This window comes from Bubalus bubalis, chromosome 19, assembly GCF_019923935.1.
Source record: "Bubalus bubalis isolate 160015118507 breed Murrah chromosome 19, NDDB_SH_1, whole genome shotgun sequence".
Classification (NCBI taxonomy): Eukaryota; Metazoa; Chordata; class Mammalia; order Artiodactyla; family Bovidae; genus Bubalus; species Bubalus bubalis.
In genome coordinates, this window is record NC_059175.1 from 65,493,346 (window position 1) to 65,510,008 (window position 16,663).

At 43.8% G+C, this 16,663-nt stretch overlaps 1 protein-coding gene across 1 annotated transcript in view; it reads right to left on the minus strand.

Annotated features, from left to right (window-relative positions):
* Nucleotides 1-16,663, minus strand: part of ADCY2 (adenylate cyclase 2) — a 456,951-nt gene that overhangs the window by 212,270 nt on the left and 228,018 nt on the right. Inside the window, exon 4 of the mRNA XM_025270720.3 lies at nt 7,507-7,656. Within this exon, the coding sequence (XP_025126505.3) occupies nt 7,507-7,656 (150 nt within the window). The remainder of the gene's footprint in view (nt 1-7,506; nt 7,657-16,663) is intronic.

Consider the following 16,663-nt stretch of genomic DNA (forward strand, 5'->3'; position numbering starts at 1 on the left):
ATGTGATGTTTAATGTTTCTCATCCTCTGCTCGTTGGAAAAGACCCTGATCCTGGGAAAGACCGAAGGCAGGAGAAGGGGACGACACAGTATGAGATGGTTGGATGGCATCACTGACTCAACAGACATGAGTTTGAGCAAGCTCCAAGAGATGGTGAAAGACAGGGAAGCCTGGCGTGCTGCAGTCCACGGGGTCGCAAAGGGTCGGACACAACTGAGCGACTGAACAACAACATTCTCTGCTGTCTCTGCCGGTCGCATGATCCTACCCAAAGGTCACGGGTAACATTTCTACTAAAACTTGCTGCTTCCACGCTTCAGGAACTGCAGTGAGAAAGTCTCACTAGCTTGAACTCTTCTTGAGCTCACCCAATTCGGCTTTTATCAAGAGGCATATACTGTGAGATGCTCCACCCACTCCATGTGCCAACTCAGATGCAGACAACTGGGGTAAATGACAAGCTCTGCAGCGTGGGCAGCTGTGTGATTGCCTCACACCGTCCATTCTGCTGGTGAAAAGTAAACTCCCCAATGGAGTGACATGGGGCTGATAAAAAAGGGTTTGGAAGGACTCTCCATCACATGTTCTAGCAGACACAGCAGAACTTTTCTCTGTTTGATCTGTTTGTTTCAAGGAGGAAGGGAACTTATTATGGAGAGCACTCAGGGGATGGCATAGCCGGCACCTATCTCTCCCTCCAGCCTCAGTGCGGTCAATGGTTCCACCAGGGTGGCAGCTGATTTGCTTAACATTAGGGCATTATGTCATTAGACATACTTAACCAACAAAGGTCCGTCTAGTCAAAGCTATGGTTTTTCAAGTATTCATGTATGGGTGTGAGAGTTGGACTACAAAGAAAGCTGAGCACAGAAGAATTGATGCTTTTGAACTGTGGTGTTGGAGAAGACTCTTGAGAGTCCTGTGCACTGAAAGGAAATCAAACCAGTAAATCCTAAAGGAAATCAGTCCTGAATATTCATTGGAAGGACTGATGCTGAAGCTGAAACTCCAATACTTTGGCCACCTGATGTAAAGAACTGACTCCTTGGAAAAGACCCTGATGCTGGGAAAGATTGATGGCAGGAGGAGAAGGGGACAACAGAGGATGAGATAGTTAGATGGCCTCACTGACTCAATGGACATGAGTTTGAGTAAACTCCGGGAGTTGGTGATGGACAGGGAGGCCTGGCGTGCTGCGGTCCATGTTGTGGCAAAGAGTCAGACATGACTGAGCGCGACTAAACTGAACTGAACTGCGGGTATGATGTCATGAGAATTCAATGCAAGACCAGCTCATGATCACTTTCTTAACAGGACACGATTTTGAATGCTAGAAAGACTCTGAAATTTGGTAAGAAATTAAGTAGAACAACTTCCATCAGAGGAACCAAGACATGGAGAAGTGAGGGAATTTGATCAAGGTCATAGAAAAAGATTACATAACCAAGACTCAACACAGGTGGTCTGCCTCCAGGGTCCACCCCAGAATGGAAATCCAGCCACAGACAGATTTAACACTGTGGCTTCTTGTGGGAATGATCTTTCATGTAAATTTCTAACATTCTCATGGACAATATGTTGCTTACCATGGCAATGCATAACCTAATGATGTCAGATAAGTGTGTGATACTGTCTTATGCTTTCTTATGTAAATAGTAATGGAAAAAAACATAGTTAACTTAAAAAGTCCTTTATGGGTAAGGACAATCTTTATTCTCAAAGATAACTCCAAAAAACTTAGGCAGAACCAACATGAGAGGCAGAAATATCCACACTTAAGAGCTGAGTGGTCTTGGACAAGTAACTTGACAGTTACTTTGACTTAAGTGGGAAAAGAGACTTAGGTCATAGAATTCATAAGTATATTAAGAAGACAGGATGGTTGGCTGAATAACGAACCTGTAAAAAGCACCCTGTTCGATTAATAATCCCCAGAACCCATGACTATGTTACCTTACATGGCAAACCCAGAACTTCGAAGATACAATTAAATTAGGGACCTTGAGATGGGGAGATAATGAAAGGGTAGGAAGAAGATGCAAGAGCACAGTCAGAGATCTGAGAAGGGGATGAAGAGAAAGACAGACAGAGAGAGAGGAGAGAGAGGCTGGAATCTATGCTGCTGGATTTGAGGATGGAGGAAGCGGCTGGGACCCGAGGATGCAGGAAGGCTAGTCTAGAAGCTTGAAAAGGCAACTGGATTCTGCCCTCAGAGCCTCCAGGAGTCCAGAGCTACCAGCACCGTGACAGAACTCACAAGACTGATTTTGGACCTCTGATCTCCAGAACTATACAACACTGAATTTGTTCTGTTTAAGCCACTGGACTTGTGGTGATTTGTTACAACAACAATAGGAAACTGATACCACAGCAAATGTGAAAGAAGTAAATAGACAGCCTGGCACATTAAGAGGACTCGAACAAATGTCATTCCTTCTTTTATCCATTCCCTCATGAAAAGGAACCACATTTTCGCATCCCAAACCTGAAACAGCTCCAACACACTCTACCTAGCATTTTAAATGATTTGTGCGATACATCTGGTAATGCCCTAACATTACCAGCTATAGTATCAGGATAAAGATGGATATGTTTATTATCTACCCAACCATGAACACAAAAGGACCACTTACTTGTTCTACTGAAATCTGCACAATTTTGCCCCCAAGGAGATGCAGGGAGCCTACTGGTTCACTAAGCCCCCACGGTGGGAACAGATTCAGGAATAACACGGTGTCCCCACCTCACTTGACTAGTATTCTCTACTGAAAGGCATATTGTAGCATATTCAATGCACAGGGTGTTTCCAGAAGAAGGCAGTCCGCATAAAGATTCTCACAATTACATTACCTGAAAACAAAGACAACATATAAATTGAAGAGTGTTTATTTTCTCTCTATAAAAAAAGCAAACCTAGTTTTCAGTCCTACAGAGGCCACATTTATTTCCACTGCCCCAGCAGTTAAGAGAGAGGGTTTCTGTTTTGCCCTGACTCCAGCTCTCATCAATTCCGAGCGTCTATTACATACTCCAGGGAGAAACACCTCTGTTGACTCAGATTTGATAAAGAGCCTCTATTGCATTGACACGGTGCACAAGAAATGGCTTTTACTGCAGGATGTGAAACCTAAGACAAAAGTCAAAACACACCGCTTTCAGGCCCCAAAGGCGGCTTCAATACTAATTGAGTGCATTAAGTTTCTCACTTACTAAGAAAAAAAAAAAATTAGTGTTTATCCACGAGGGCATTTTTAGGGCAAGAACACAAACACCAAGAAAACCTCTGCTAACATTATTCATTCCTTCTTATCCTCAAATCTTAGAGTACAAATAGCCACATTGTTCAAAAATGGTTTTAATCACTAGAAATTTACCTCATTTGCATCTAGGAAAAAAAAAGCACAAAATTTGAAGAAAAGAAAGTACAGAGTTGAGCGATTTTGCTAAGACTGTAGAATCCCTAGAGCCTTCCCAGGAATCTCAACTATGTGTTGATAACCCCTAGCGGGGCCTGGGCTCACAGGACATCTGCCCTCTTCCCCCAGGTCTAAGCGTGGCGGGGGTGAAGCTGTGACAGGCGCCCAGTAACTATTCAGAATGGCGGCCCTCAGCCTCCAGGAGCGTCAACTCATTCTGTGGTAACTGGAGATACGACCTTAAAATGGATGCCACAGATTTTATCCAGATGGGGGCTGAGACAAATCATCTTGCAGCTGCTTAGCACACCCCACTACACCTGAAGAAGCTCTCTCAAGGACACTGTTGTCTGCCTCAGTGACTACGAATGAAGCAAACATACAATATACACATGACATACAGAGGTATCTATCTATAGATATAGACACAGATATATATACATATCTGAATCGCTTTGTTATACTCGACACAACACTGTAAATCAACTACACGACAAGAACATTTTTTAAAAAATGTTTTGTGGCAACAGATGGATAAGAAATGGCACATGGAATCCTCAGACCCTAATTTGGTCTGTGGCAACACCGGTGTCATGGTCCCTGAGGCCACTCTTCTGTATGAAGGGCACCTAGCTTGCCATTGGCTAATTTTTATTTGTTTCCTTAAATCTGTACATTTATACTTTACTGATTTTATTAACTATGGGAATTTTTCATTCCCATTTAATTACACGCTGGTCTGGAAAAAACCAAATAGGAAAAGGAGTACGTCAAGGCTCTATATTGTCACCCTGCTTATTTAACTTCTATGCAGAGTACATCATGAGAAACGCTGGGCTGGAGGAAGCACAAGCTGGAATCAAGATTGCCGGGAGAAATATCAACAACCTCAGATATGCAGATGACATGACCCTTATGGCAGAAAGTGAAGAGGAACTAAAAAGCCTCTTGATGAAAGTGAAAGTGGAGAGTGAAAAAGTTGGCTTAAAGCTCAACATTCAGAAAACGAAGTTCAGGGCATCTGTCCCATCACTTCATGGCAAATAGATGGGGAAACAGTGGAAACAGTGTCAGACTTTATTTTTTTGGGTTCCAAAATAACTGCAGATGGTGACTGCAGCCATGAAATTAAAAGACAGTTACTCTTTGGAAGGAAAGTTATGACCCACCTAGATAGCATATTAAAAGCAGAGACATTACTTTGCCAACAAAGGTCGGTCTAGTCAAAGCTATGGTTTTTCTAGTGGTCGTGTATGGATGTGAGAGTTGGACTGTGAAGAAAGCTGAGCACTGAAGAATTGATACTTTTGAACTGTGGTGTTGGAGAAGACTCTTGAGAGTCCCTTGGACTGCAAGGAGATCCAACCAGTCCATTCTAAAGGAGATCAGTCCTGGGTGTTCATTGGAAGGACTGATGCTAAAGCTGAAACTCCAATACTTTCGCCCCTCAATGCGAAGAGTTGACTCATTGGAAAAGACTCTGATACCGGGAGGGATTGGGGGCAGGAGGAGAAGGGGACGACAGAGGATGAGATGGCTGGATGGCATCAGCAACTCGATGGACATGAGTTTGAGTGAACTCAGGGAGTTGGTGATGGACAGGGAGGCCTGGTGTGCTGCAGTTCATAGGGTCGCAAAGAGTCGGACATGACTGAGCTACTGAACTGAACTGAACTGGAAACAAACAAAAAAAAAAACTATGGACCTTTATTCTATCCTATAAACATATTTTTCAAAATCTTAACAGAAGTACTGCATTCTGGGCCCCAGACCCTGAGAGCTGACTCCCAACTTTGGTAGCAAAATTCATACATTGTGTCAAATTATATTTTATTAAACATTACTGGAAGGACTGATGCCGAAGCTAACCCTCCGATACTTTGGCTACCTGATGCAAACAGTGGACTCGTTGGAAAATACCCTGATGCTGAGAACAACTGAGGGCAAAAGGAGAAGAGGGTGGCAGAGGATAAGATGGTCAGTCGCATAGCATCATGCACTCAGTGGACATGAACTTGGGCAAACTCCAGGAGATAGTGAGGGACAGGGAGGCCTGGGGCGTCGCAGTCCATGGGGTCGCAAAGAGTCAGACACCTGAGCAACTGAACAACAACAACAAAGTTAGTATAAGTTCTTTTTCTTCAAAGTGTCCCTTTTCTCCTTACATATTTTAAAAAAGATCCTTGACTCTTGTTCCTAGAACTTGTAAATAGTTGCCCTAATAGTATCTCCCATGATGGTCCCATGAAGTCTGTAACATGAGGTGTGCCTCACTGGTCTAGTTCTGGAGCCATGTAAGGTCAGAGCATGGCCTTTCTGACCGCATGGACCCACAGATCATCGTGACAAGGGATGACACCTCGTCTTGGCTGCTCAAGGTCTCTTCCTGGAAAGAGGCAGTGTAGAAAAGGTCAACAGCCTGACTTAGTGTTCTGTCAAAGCTGGTACTATAAATATTAGGTTATATAATCCTCTGACTTGGAATTTCAGTTCTTCCTAACCTTGGTGAAGGTGATAGAAAAGAAAGTTAAATATGACTGGCAGGACCAAACTTATCCAGTAACCACTGTTTGAAAAAGGAAACTGTCTACCTTAAAACACCTGAACTCTGTAGAGGGTACAATTGTGAACACTAAGCGCTGTGTGTTAAAACTACAGAATTTTCTAGAACCTAGATTTGAACCATTACTGAACATGGATTAATGCACAGTATATGAAGTTTTGCTGGTTAACTGTCCCATGTTAACAACTGTCTATTTCTCTTAATGCAATCCAGAGTTTGATATACATAGAGACCAAAGAATTAAACAGTAATTACTGAATACTTCTGTTATGCATGTTGAAAAACAAAATGTTTTTAAAACAAACCATGAGATTTGCTAATGTCAGTGAGAAAGCAATATTCACAGCCACACGCCAATGGCTAGAATCATGCCCTCCACAATCTAGGTGCTCAATTAATATTTATTGGATGAACAAACAGAACTCCCTGTTTTCAAAAAGGAGTACAATTACCATTCATCAATTCATACATAAATAAAAGTCTAGTATAAGTATTTAAGGGATTTTTTTTGCTCTCACCACCAAAATACATTTTAATAAAATTATATAAAATGGAATAAACACAATTTAATGAATGATAGTGACACAATTATGTGCCAAATGCTGATGAATGCACTCAGAGAAGGGAGTGTGGGTTTCATGCTAGAGAGTCATGCTAACCATCATCTTTAGAGATGGCAACTGGGTTCCTGCTGATAAATTTGAAAACTCAAGAAAGGGCAAAAAGAAAACTATTCACATGGATCTTCTGCTGAGACCTGAAGTTAAATGTGTCAAGTACAGGATCCCTGCTTGGTTTCCTCTCCAAAGCACGTCTGCTTCATCTGCTGGCCACCATCTTGGATGAGCCCACATGGCTTTGCTCCTTCCAGCCCTGGTTTATCTCCATTTCTTATTTTTACAGGTGCCATCAGAGCCTATGTGCCGTCCTGATGGATGTGTCCATGAACCACCAGACCAGTGACTGCAGGACAGCCCCTGACACTACGGCTAGTTCCCCACCAGACCCTCCCTCCCAACTCCAATCATCTCCCTCAAGGACAGGTTCACGCATTCTCATCCCATTTCAACATCCCAGGTGGAAAACAGGCACTATACGAAGTGTTGTTGATGGCACAGGAAGATTTCAGCTGGGACAAACCCTGGCCACAGACACTATCACAGAGAAATGTGCTGTGACCAACAATGAGTGTCTTAACCAAGTGTCACTATATCAATCATCATTATTATTATTATTTGAATTTTCCCAGCCTCGTGTTGGTGGTGGTTGATGTACCTGTCAGCACGTGGGTGATCCTGGGGGTGGGGGCTGGGTTTGAGTCTGAAGATGCCATCTCTGCTCTTTGGCTTACAATTCAGTCCACTGGGCATACAGCCCAAAGCTGGGCGGGCAGGACGGCCAGACGGCTACCCTGGCTTCCTGCTGATGCCCGTGAGTGGATGAACTGCAGCCTTGACGTTAGCAGTGACAACATCATTCAAATAACATCTCAGATAACGTGGAAGTAAGACCGAACGTGTATTTTACCTGCTGACGTTTTTCAAATTCCAACTTGATCCGGGACTTGATGCAGTTGCACGTGTCCTGATACGTCTGCTGCAGAGCGAGCTCCATGAGGTGCTTATGGTATGCCCCCGCCAGGTTCCCGCAGATGAAGATGATCACGTTGGCCAGGATCTGAGGACACAAAGAGCCACTCAATAGGGTGGGCATTTATCATTCATGAACACAACAACACAAGGTACATGGGCAACAGTCTCCAAAGAGATGACTCTACCCAAGGTTGATTTTATTTCTATACCAAAACTAACATTTTTATTTATTTAACAAAAATGGATCCCATCTGCTTCTTGGGTCCATGCTCTCTCACAGGTGATTTTGCTGTCCTCCCTTATCTTTGGGCTCAGCTATGTGATCCGCTTGGAAGAAAAGCTATGACAAACCTAGACAGCATATTAAAAAGCTGAGACATTACTTTGCCTACAAAGGTCCTTCTAGTCAAAGCTATGGTTTTTCCAGTAAGTCATGTATGGATGTGAGAGTTGGACCATGAAGCATGCTGAGCCCTGAAGAATTGATGCTTTTTGAACTGTGGTGTTGAAGACTGTTGAGAGTCCCTTAGACTGCAAGGAGATCACACCAGTCAATCCTAAAGGGACTCAATCCTGAATATTTATTTGAAGGACTGATGCTGAAGTTGAAGCTCCAATCCTTTGGCCGCCTGATGTGAAAAGCTGACTCATTAGAAAAGACCCTGATGCTGGGAAAGATTGAAGGCAGCAGGAGAAGGGGACAACAAAGGACAAGATGGTGGATGGCACTGCTGATACAACGGACATGAGTTTGAGCAAGCTCTGGGAGATGGTGAAGGACAGGGGGGCCTGGCGTGCTGCATTCCATAGGTTGCAAAGAGTAGGACACGGCTGAGCGACTGAACAACAATAAATGTGACCTGCTACAGCTAATGCAATGTGGGTGGGAGTAACCGAGAGCAGATCCAGCCCAGTTTGGAAGGTCTGGCATGTTTGGGGTGCCTCTTCTGTATCTCATCAGGGAAAGAACATGACCTGACCAGCCCACTGGTCCCAGGAAGATGAGGTACCCTTGGAACAGAGACTGGCAGCCAACCAATAGTCCACTACCATGGGCACCAAGATTTCATGGTTCTTACACAGCGTTATTGTGACACTAGGTGACTGATACAGATTGTTGTCACATGGAACCTGTGTTCACTGAGCCTAGAGAAGAGATATTCCCCATTACCTAGTATTTGTGTACGAATATAGGAACCTTTCAAAGCACATCACTTGTTCCTCTGTTCATAAAAACAGTTTGGGTTCACAAAAATTTGGGGTGAAAGAGAAAATATAGAAAAGTTGAAAACAACCTGTAATTGCCCTGCCCAGGAAGAACACTCAACTGTCCATATGATCTTACTTTAGCCCTGTCACCCTTCGCTTCTGCAAAAGGACCATCTCTTACTTCACCAAAGATTCTGCAAACTGTGTCACTGCTGGGTTTGCTTTGAAGAACAGCAACCCAAAGAGTGCAGGAATGAGAAGCCCTAACACAAACCAGATGGCCCAGAATTAGAAGAACTGTCTCTCTCCTTATTAGGTGCAGCAGAAATAATAATAATGATAATAACCATGCTTATCTATGAGAGCTTCTTCTTTTGTTTCCTTAAAAATGCCATCAAAGATGCAAACATTTTAGGAAGTCAGTTTCTCCAAAATAAGAACCAAATGGAAGCAAGGGAATTGAATGATGCCATCCTCAGTGCCCTGGGCTCCCCTAAAAGGGAGTACGAAATGGGTGTCTCTGTCTCTACACTGTCGGCCTGATCCAGCGCCCTGGCAGCTTTGCGATGTCAAGGATCTTAAGGAAAAGCCTTCTTTTGGTCATTTATTAATTAATCTGGGCAATGGATGTGGCATTGCTTCAAACAACATGTAATTCCAACCCTCTGTGGCTACAGATAATCGGAAAGAATGCATTTATGGATTTTTCTTCAGATATGCAAAGAAATGTTCAAGAAATAAACAGCTAAGCGTTTTAATGCCAAGCAGTTATGGAATTTCTCTTCTGGTGGAAAATTTAATCATATTACAAGCAGTTTCCTGATACCTGCTTTCATCCTAATGTACCGTATTCTAAGGTTAATAGAATTAGTCCTGGTATTTTAATAACTACACACATTTACAAATGTTACTGATGTCCTAGAGCATTTTTCTTTCAAGAGGGCGCATTCATATTATGACTCTAGGAAACCCAGGGCACAAGGAAGTGATGCAGTTGAGATTTTCTTTTCAAAACTAATATCACAGCATTTTGTTTCCCAGAAGACTGTTAAGCAGAAGACACAGTAAAAAAAAATCCTATTTTCACAATGTTGGATTTATTTTATAACATCATACTGTCTTGATGCTTTCTTTTATCTGATTGCTTCATTTAGCCACTCTCACATCTGTCAGAAAATAGGAGGGGAAACTTGGCCTCTCAAGGGACATCGTGAAGAAAATAAATTGTTTAAGGTAATAACAGTAGTCTGGGTTTTCCCTGAAGATGCAAACTAGGCCTTGAAATGGAGCGTGACCCATGCTCCAGAGTCTGTGCAAACCAGACTCGGCCCACTCGTCACAGAGGCAGGGTCCTCTGTCACTTTCCACACCCCCATCGTCACTTGACATGCATAGTGGAGGAGTCGTCAGCACTTGTCTATGAATCTCAGGAGATGCATAAAACACCAGTCCTGTGCTGGTGGGAAGGCTGGTATCTACCAGCAAACTGGTTCTGTTTCTTTCACAGCATCATCATTGATCTTCCAAACATACCTCATTTCATCCTTGCAAGAGTCCAGAAAGTAAAACACCCAGGAGGATGGCCCCTCTTGTTATTTCATCTTATCGGTGAAGAAACAAAGTTCTAACATATTCAGAGGCTGGAGGGTAAGCCCCTGAAGACGCTAAAGGATTGCCCTGGACCACTGCCACAAGACCAAATTTGGCTTAAATAAAACATGGCCCCAGGAAACGAGTCAGGACAGGTTCACCCAACGCAATTAAACTCTCTACTAGGGCATGGGGAAAATGATTCTGAAGAATTTCCAAAGAGACCTGTGTAAGCGCTGAAAACAGCTAACGTGTTTTTCCTTTAGAGAGCATTTGCATTTGATGCTGTAAAGCACCTCCATCGTTTCAAGTCCTTTTCAGTGGCTGCAGTTTGGAGGCCACACTGTGGTCCACGGAACACTTGATTGTGAGGCTGGAGTTGTTGGTGTGTCCATGTACTCAGAGCAAAGTAACAAAGTGAGGCTGCTTCTAACTGGGTCAGGTGACCAAAGAAGAATGAGCTGAGCAGCGTTCCTTCTTTTTGATAAATTAATTTTTATTGGAGTAAAGTTGCTTTACAATGTTGTATTAGTTTCTGCTGTACAGCAAAGTGAATTAGCTATTTGTTGCTCTTTAGTTGCTAAGTTGTGTCCGACTCTTAGATTCCACAGACTATAGCCCACCAGGCTCATCTGTCCATGGGATTCTCCAGGCAAGAATACTGCAGTGGGTTGCCATTTCCTCTTCCAGGGGATCTTCCCGACGCAGGGATGGAACCCACGTCTTCAGCACTGGCAGGCGGATTCTTAACCACTGAGCCGCCTGGGCAGCCCGAATCAGCTATATGCATACACATATCCCCTCTTATTTGGATTTCCTTCCCATTTAGGTCACCACAGAGCATTGAGTAGAGTTCCCTGTCCTATCCAGTAGGTTCTTATTAGTTAATCTACTTTACCTATGTCTGAGTCTTTAATTCCCATGCAGGGTTATTTCACCTGGGAAATGGACATTTAAGAAAGGGAGCTCACTGTCTTCAAACATTCAAGAAATTATCGCAAGGATTTGGTGGCCACTCAGGTCCTCTGTGACTCTTTTCAGTTCAGTTCATTTCAGTCACTCAGTCATGTCCAACTCTTTGCGACCCCATGAACCACAGCATGCCGGGCATCCTTGTTCATCACCAACTCCCGGAGTCCACCCAAACCCACGTCCATCGAGTCAGTGATGCCATCCAACCATCTCATCCTCTTCTCCTCCTGTCTTCAATATTTCCCAGCATCAGGGTCTTTTCAAATGAGTCAGCTCTTCGCATCAGGTGGCCAAAGTATTGGAGTGTCAGCTTCAACATAAGTCTGTCCAATGAACATCCAGGACTGATCTCCTTCAGAATGGACTGGTTGGATCTCCTTGCAGTCCAACCGACTCTCAAGAGTCTTCTCCAACACCACAGTTCAAAAGCATCAATTCTTCAGTGCTCAGCTTTCTTTCTAGTCCAACTCTCACATCCATACATGACCACTAGAAAAACCATAGCCTTGACTAGACCGACCTTTGTTGGCAAAGTAATGTCTCTGCTTTTTTAATATGCTATCTAGGTTGGTCATAACTTTCCTTCCAAGGAGTAAGCATCTTTTAATTTCATGGCTGCAGTCACCATCTGAAGTGATTTTGGAGGCCAGAAAAATAAAGTCAGCCACTGTATCCACTGTTTCCCCATCTATTTGCCGTGAAGTGATGGGACTGGATGCCATGATCTTCGTTTTCTGAATGTTGAGCTTTAAGCCAACTTTTTCACTCTCCTCTTTCACTTTGAGTTTTAAAATTGTTCAGTACTCTCATTCTTATCTTAGGTTCAGGGCCGCGAACTACAGGGTTCACAGAGGTCAGCAGTCAGGGTACATGCCAGTTGAGTGCGGGGTGAGGCTCCTGGTACTGAGGAAACCCCATCCCTCAAAGCCATGGTTTCTCTGTGAGTGAACTGCACAGGGCTGGGGGAGAAAGGACATTACAGAATTTAAAACAGGTCCTCAGCTTAAAACAAACAGATCATAAATATGCAAAAACACCAATTATAAGTCAAAGGAAAATAAAAGGGATTATAAAAACTTGATGAACAGAGCTGCAAATGAATATTCAGCAAGCTCACTGCATCTCGTATGCAGCAAATTTGGCTTAAATAAAACAATGTTCTTGCTTGGGAGAGAAAATGATCAGGTACAATCTCCCTTAACTGAGCTCTCAAACATGGCTGCAGAGAATCCCAATCCCGTCTCCTCGGCATTTCCTGCAACCCCCAAAGAATTACATTAGCTCTATGCCCTGGCCTCAGGATCTCTGCTTTTAATAAGTCTCTTGCAGTTTGGTTTCTAAGTCATGTCCAGCTCTTTGCAACCCCACGGACTGTAGAAGACCAGGCTCCTTTGTCCTCCAGTATTTCCCAGAGTTTACCCAAACTCATGTCCATTGAGTCGGTGATGCCATCCAACCATCTCATCCTCTGTCGCCCCCTTCTCTTCCTGCCCTCAATCTTTCCCAGCATCAGGGTCTTTTCCAGTGACTTGGCTCTTTGTCTCAGTCTTTTAGTGCGGACCAGACACATGGTGCTTTGGTTAATAACATCCAGTGACTTTCAGATCACATGTTGGAACCTTTTTTAAATTTAACATCCCTCCAGATGAGGAGGAGTAGAGTCAGAAAAGGCTTCCCTGGTGGCTCAGTGGTAAAGCATCTACCTGCAATGCAGGGAGACACGGGTCTCATCCCTGGGTTAGCAAGATCCCCTGGAGAAAGAAATGGCAACACACTCCAGTATTCTTGCCTGAACAATCTCAAGGACAGAGGACCTTGGCGGGGTGTGGTCCATCGGGTCACAGAGTCAGACATGACTGAGCAAATGAGCATGAGCATGGTGAGAGTCAGAAAGTATTATGGGCTGAATGCATATATTGGGAGGGTGGGGGGGGTCCTTCCCACAGGCATACCCTGAAGTCCTACTCCCAATGTGATGGTGTTAGGGGCTGGGGCCCTTGGGAGAAAATTTGGTTTAGATGAGGTCATGAATGTCCACCTTTATGATGAGATTAGTGTCCTCGTAGGGAAAGGAAGAGACTCTGTCTTTCTGCCATGAGAGAAGGGGGGCTGTCCACCAGGAAGAGGGCCCTCACCAGAAGTGAATCATCGGCACCTTGGTCTCGGACTTGCCAGCCTCCAGAAATATGAACAGTAAGTATCTCCTTTTGGCAACCCCCGCTTCTGGTGTTTTGTTTTGGCAGCCTGAGCTAAGACAGAAAGTTAAGAAGAAAACTGAAAGACCAACCATCTCAACAATGGTTGTTATTAGGCTTTGGTTTGTTCAGCTAGAATTACAAACTGAGTGTCAAATGCAATTTAATTTCCTATGGAAAAGGCCACTAGAAATAGACAGTACTGTTGGCAATGGTGATTATTTTCATTATTCTCTTTTCTATTAGAGCTGTTGTTATTAAGTCTTTTTGAATAGCATACAGTTTTTGAGACAGCATACATCACTTTTGAATTATGTTACTTTTTCCAGCTATATTTGGGATAAAGGGCTAAGGCTAAAGAATCTTCTTAGGGTTCAAGTTCAGTATCACAGCTAAGTAAAATTGCAGGGGTGTTTGAGAGTCACTTCCTCGCTCGGCTCATTACAAGCCAATAAGAAGAGAGTCAAGATCTTGATAGAAAGTTCCTCCCACAATTAAGTCATTGAAAACACATCTTTCCTAGAAGAAGGGAAAGCTGACTTCACCAGGCACAAACCCAGACTTGGATATCTCAGCTCAGGGACTGCAAATTTGAAACTGGTGGGGAGAAAGCTGGCTTGGTTAATAGTTTAGAATAGTGAAAAGAAGACAAAACATCGAGTTTCCAATATTTAGAACTCAGTGGAAGGAGACTGCTGAAGCCTCCCTCCCCCGAGATCCGCAGCTCGCATCGCTTTGCACGTTTGTTCTCTCATCCAGTTCATCCCTGATTTCAAGCTTGTGGAAGAATCTTAGCTTTCCAAGCTTAGTTCATCTCCACCACAGGAAGAGACAAGCAACCAAAGAAACTCTATGGAGGGAGGGAACCGCTACCTCTGAAACTCGCAATCTATCTCCAGTCCCCAAAGTGGGCACAGTCATTTCTGTCTTATTGCTGATTATTCTGCAGGTCATTTCTGCAAAGCAAGGCTCAGAGACAGTTTTCTCCACACTCCCTGTGTTTCACAGAGCTGGACTGAGAGTTCACCTGTGATTACAAAGCACTTTGTAAAAAAAGATATATATATTGTTCAGACCTTCCTTTTTGTAATTAATTAATGAGTTAATTAATGTTGGCTGTGCTGGTCTTCATCGCTGCAGAGGTTTGCTCTAGCTGCAGTGGGAGGCGTCTAGGGTGCCCGGGCTCAGTAGCTGCAGCTCGAGGGTCCTAGAGCACAGGCTCAGGAGTTGTGGTGCATGGGCTGAGGTGCTCTGAAGCCCATGGGATCTTCCAGGACCAGGGATCGGACATGCGTCTCCTGCATGGGCAGGCAGATTGTTAACCATGAAGCACTTTTATTAGAGTCGGTCTCTGTCTGGTCCAAACTGCCTTCTGCCCCACAGCCTGCTGGCTCGGTGACATCTGAATGACTACATCTGACACTCGGTCAGCCAATCAGTGATTAACTGAACTTTACATATTTACCAATACCCAACAGAAGCCACTATCTCCTTGTTCTTTGTGAGGCCAGAAAGTTGAAGGAAGGTTAATTGTTCTAAAGAGGTTCCACTCTTTCAGAACCCAGGGGGCCAGGTGGTCCCAGATTGTCCAACAGGCTTAACAGATGCTGGTTTCTGTGTCCTCCTGACCCCTCTGCCTCATGTGTAATGACATATACACAATAGAAGAACACGCTCTAAGGGTTGCGTCTCATGTGTTTCAAAACTTTAGAAACATGTAATTATATACTATTTAAAACCGAAATTTTATTAGCCTTGAATCAGCTCCCTTAAGGATTTGCACTAAGCAATGTATAATTTGCCCAATTCTGGTGATTTCAGTGGACATAAAAGTGAAAACAAAAGATATCCAAACACACTTTAGGTTAGGCTTTCCATTAACTTAGATAATCTCTACTTAATCTGGATCAATGAAATTAAGCTTCATTTAAACACTCTATATAATTCTCTTCGCTTACTACCATTTTATAGGGGACACATCCATTCATTTAAAAATTGAAGAGCCAGCAGGTGTTCGGATTCAGTCAACGAGCACATGACCAAGGCGCTCAGACACTAACTTGTGCAGCTTGGTTTAAGATGAAACAATACACCACTTCACACAAGATAAGTACGTCTCTTCGGCTAACAGCGTATGAGAAGGGAGGCACGCCTTTCACGGTTCCTATTTCCTTTGCTACCCCATTGGCAACTTACATTATGACCTGCTTGTGACGCCACTTCGAATCTACACAATAGGAGATAAATTAGAAGTAAGCAAACCAAGCACCATATACCCTGCCAATGATGAATGAAGAAGAAGACACCTTACGAGGTTAAGTTAAGTGGACCTAAATGTAGGTATCAGACGTAACACGACAGCGAAGGGAAGAGTTTGTCAAGGGCAGGAACAGGACGGGTTTGGCGCAGCCCATCCTGGGCGTGGGCCTACAGCCGACACGAGCAAGGGCATTCATTCAGAAGTGGTGGCTTTGCCAAGGCCTGTGCAAACAGTCACAGACTCCAAATACAGGGCAAAAGACAACGAACGCTGCAATTCTCAAGGTCTACTCTGAATTCTTAGTCAGACCAAAAAATATCCCATCAAGTCATGCTGCGATTAAAAAAGATAAGTAACTGCTTGGATGCAAAACCGAAACCTTCTGAGAACTGGAAAACAAAAAATTTCCTTCTGCAAATGAAACTAGATGTTTCATTAATGACACTAATTATGTGAGGGCATGCCTGGCAGCAGCTTGCCTTTTAAGAGGATAAAAGGCTGCAATGTACTTGAAAGCAGTGTCTCCTCCGAGTGTGCTCCTGGGTTTCTCACCACTTTCCTTCCTCTCCCACTGTGTGTTTTCTTGAGGAGTGTGTACCGAAGGAAGGCAAACTCGAAGCTTAACCACTGAGACCTGACTCTGACTTCTGGACAATTTCAACCAGAGAACAGACATTGTGTGTATGTGCTAAGTCGCTTTAGTCGTGTCTCTGACTCTTTGTGACCCCATGGACTACAGCCCACCAGGCTCCTCTGTCCATGGAGTTCTCCAGGCAAGAATACTGGAGTGAGTAGCCATCCCCTTCTCCAGTACATTACCTCACTGGTACTCATTTATTTTATAACTGGAAGTCTATACCTTTCGA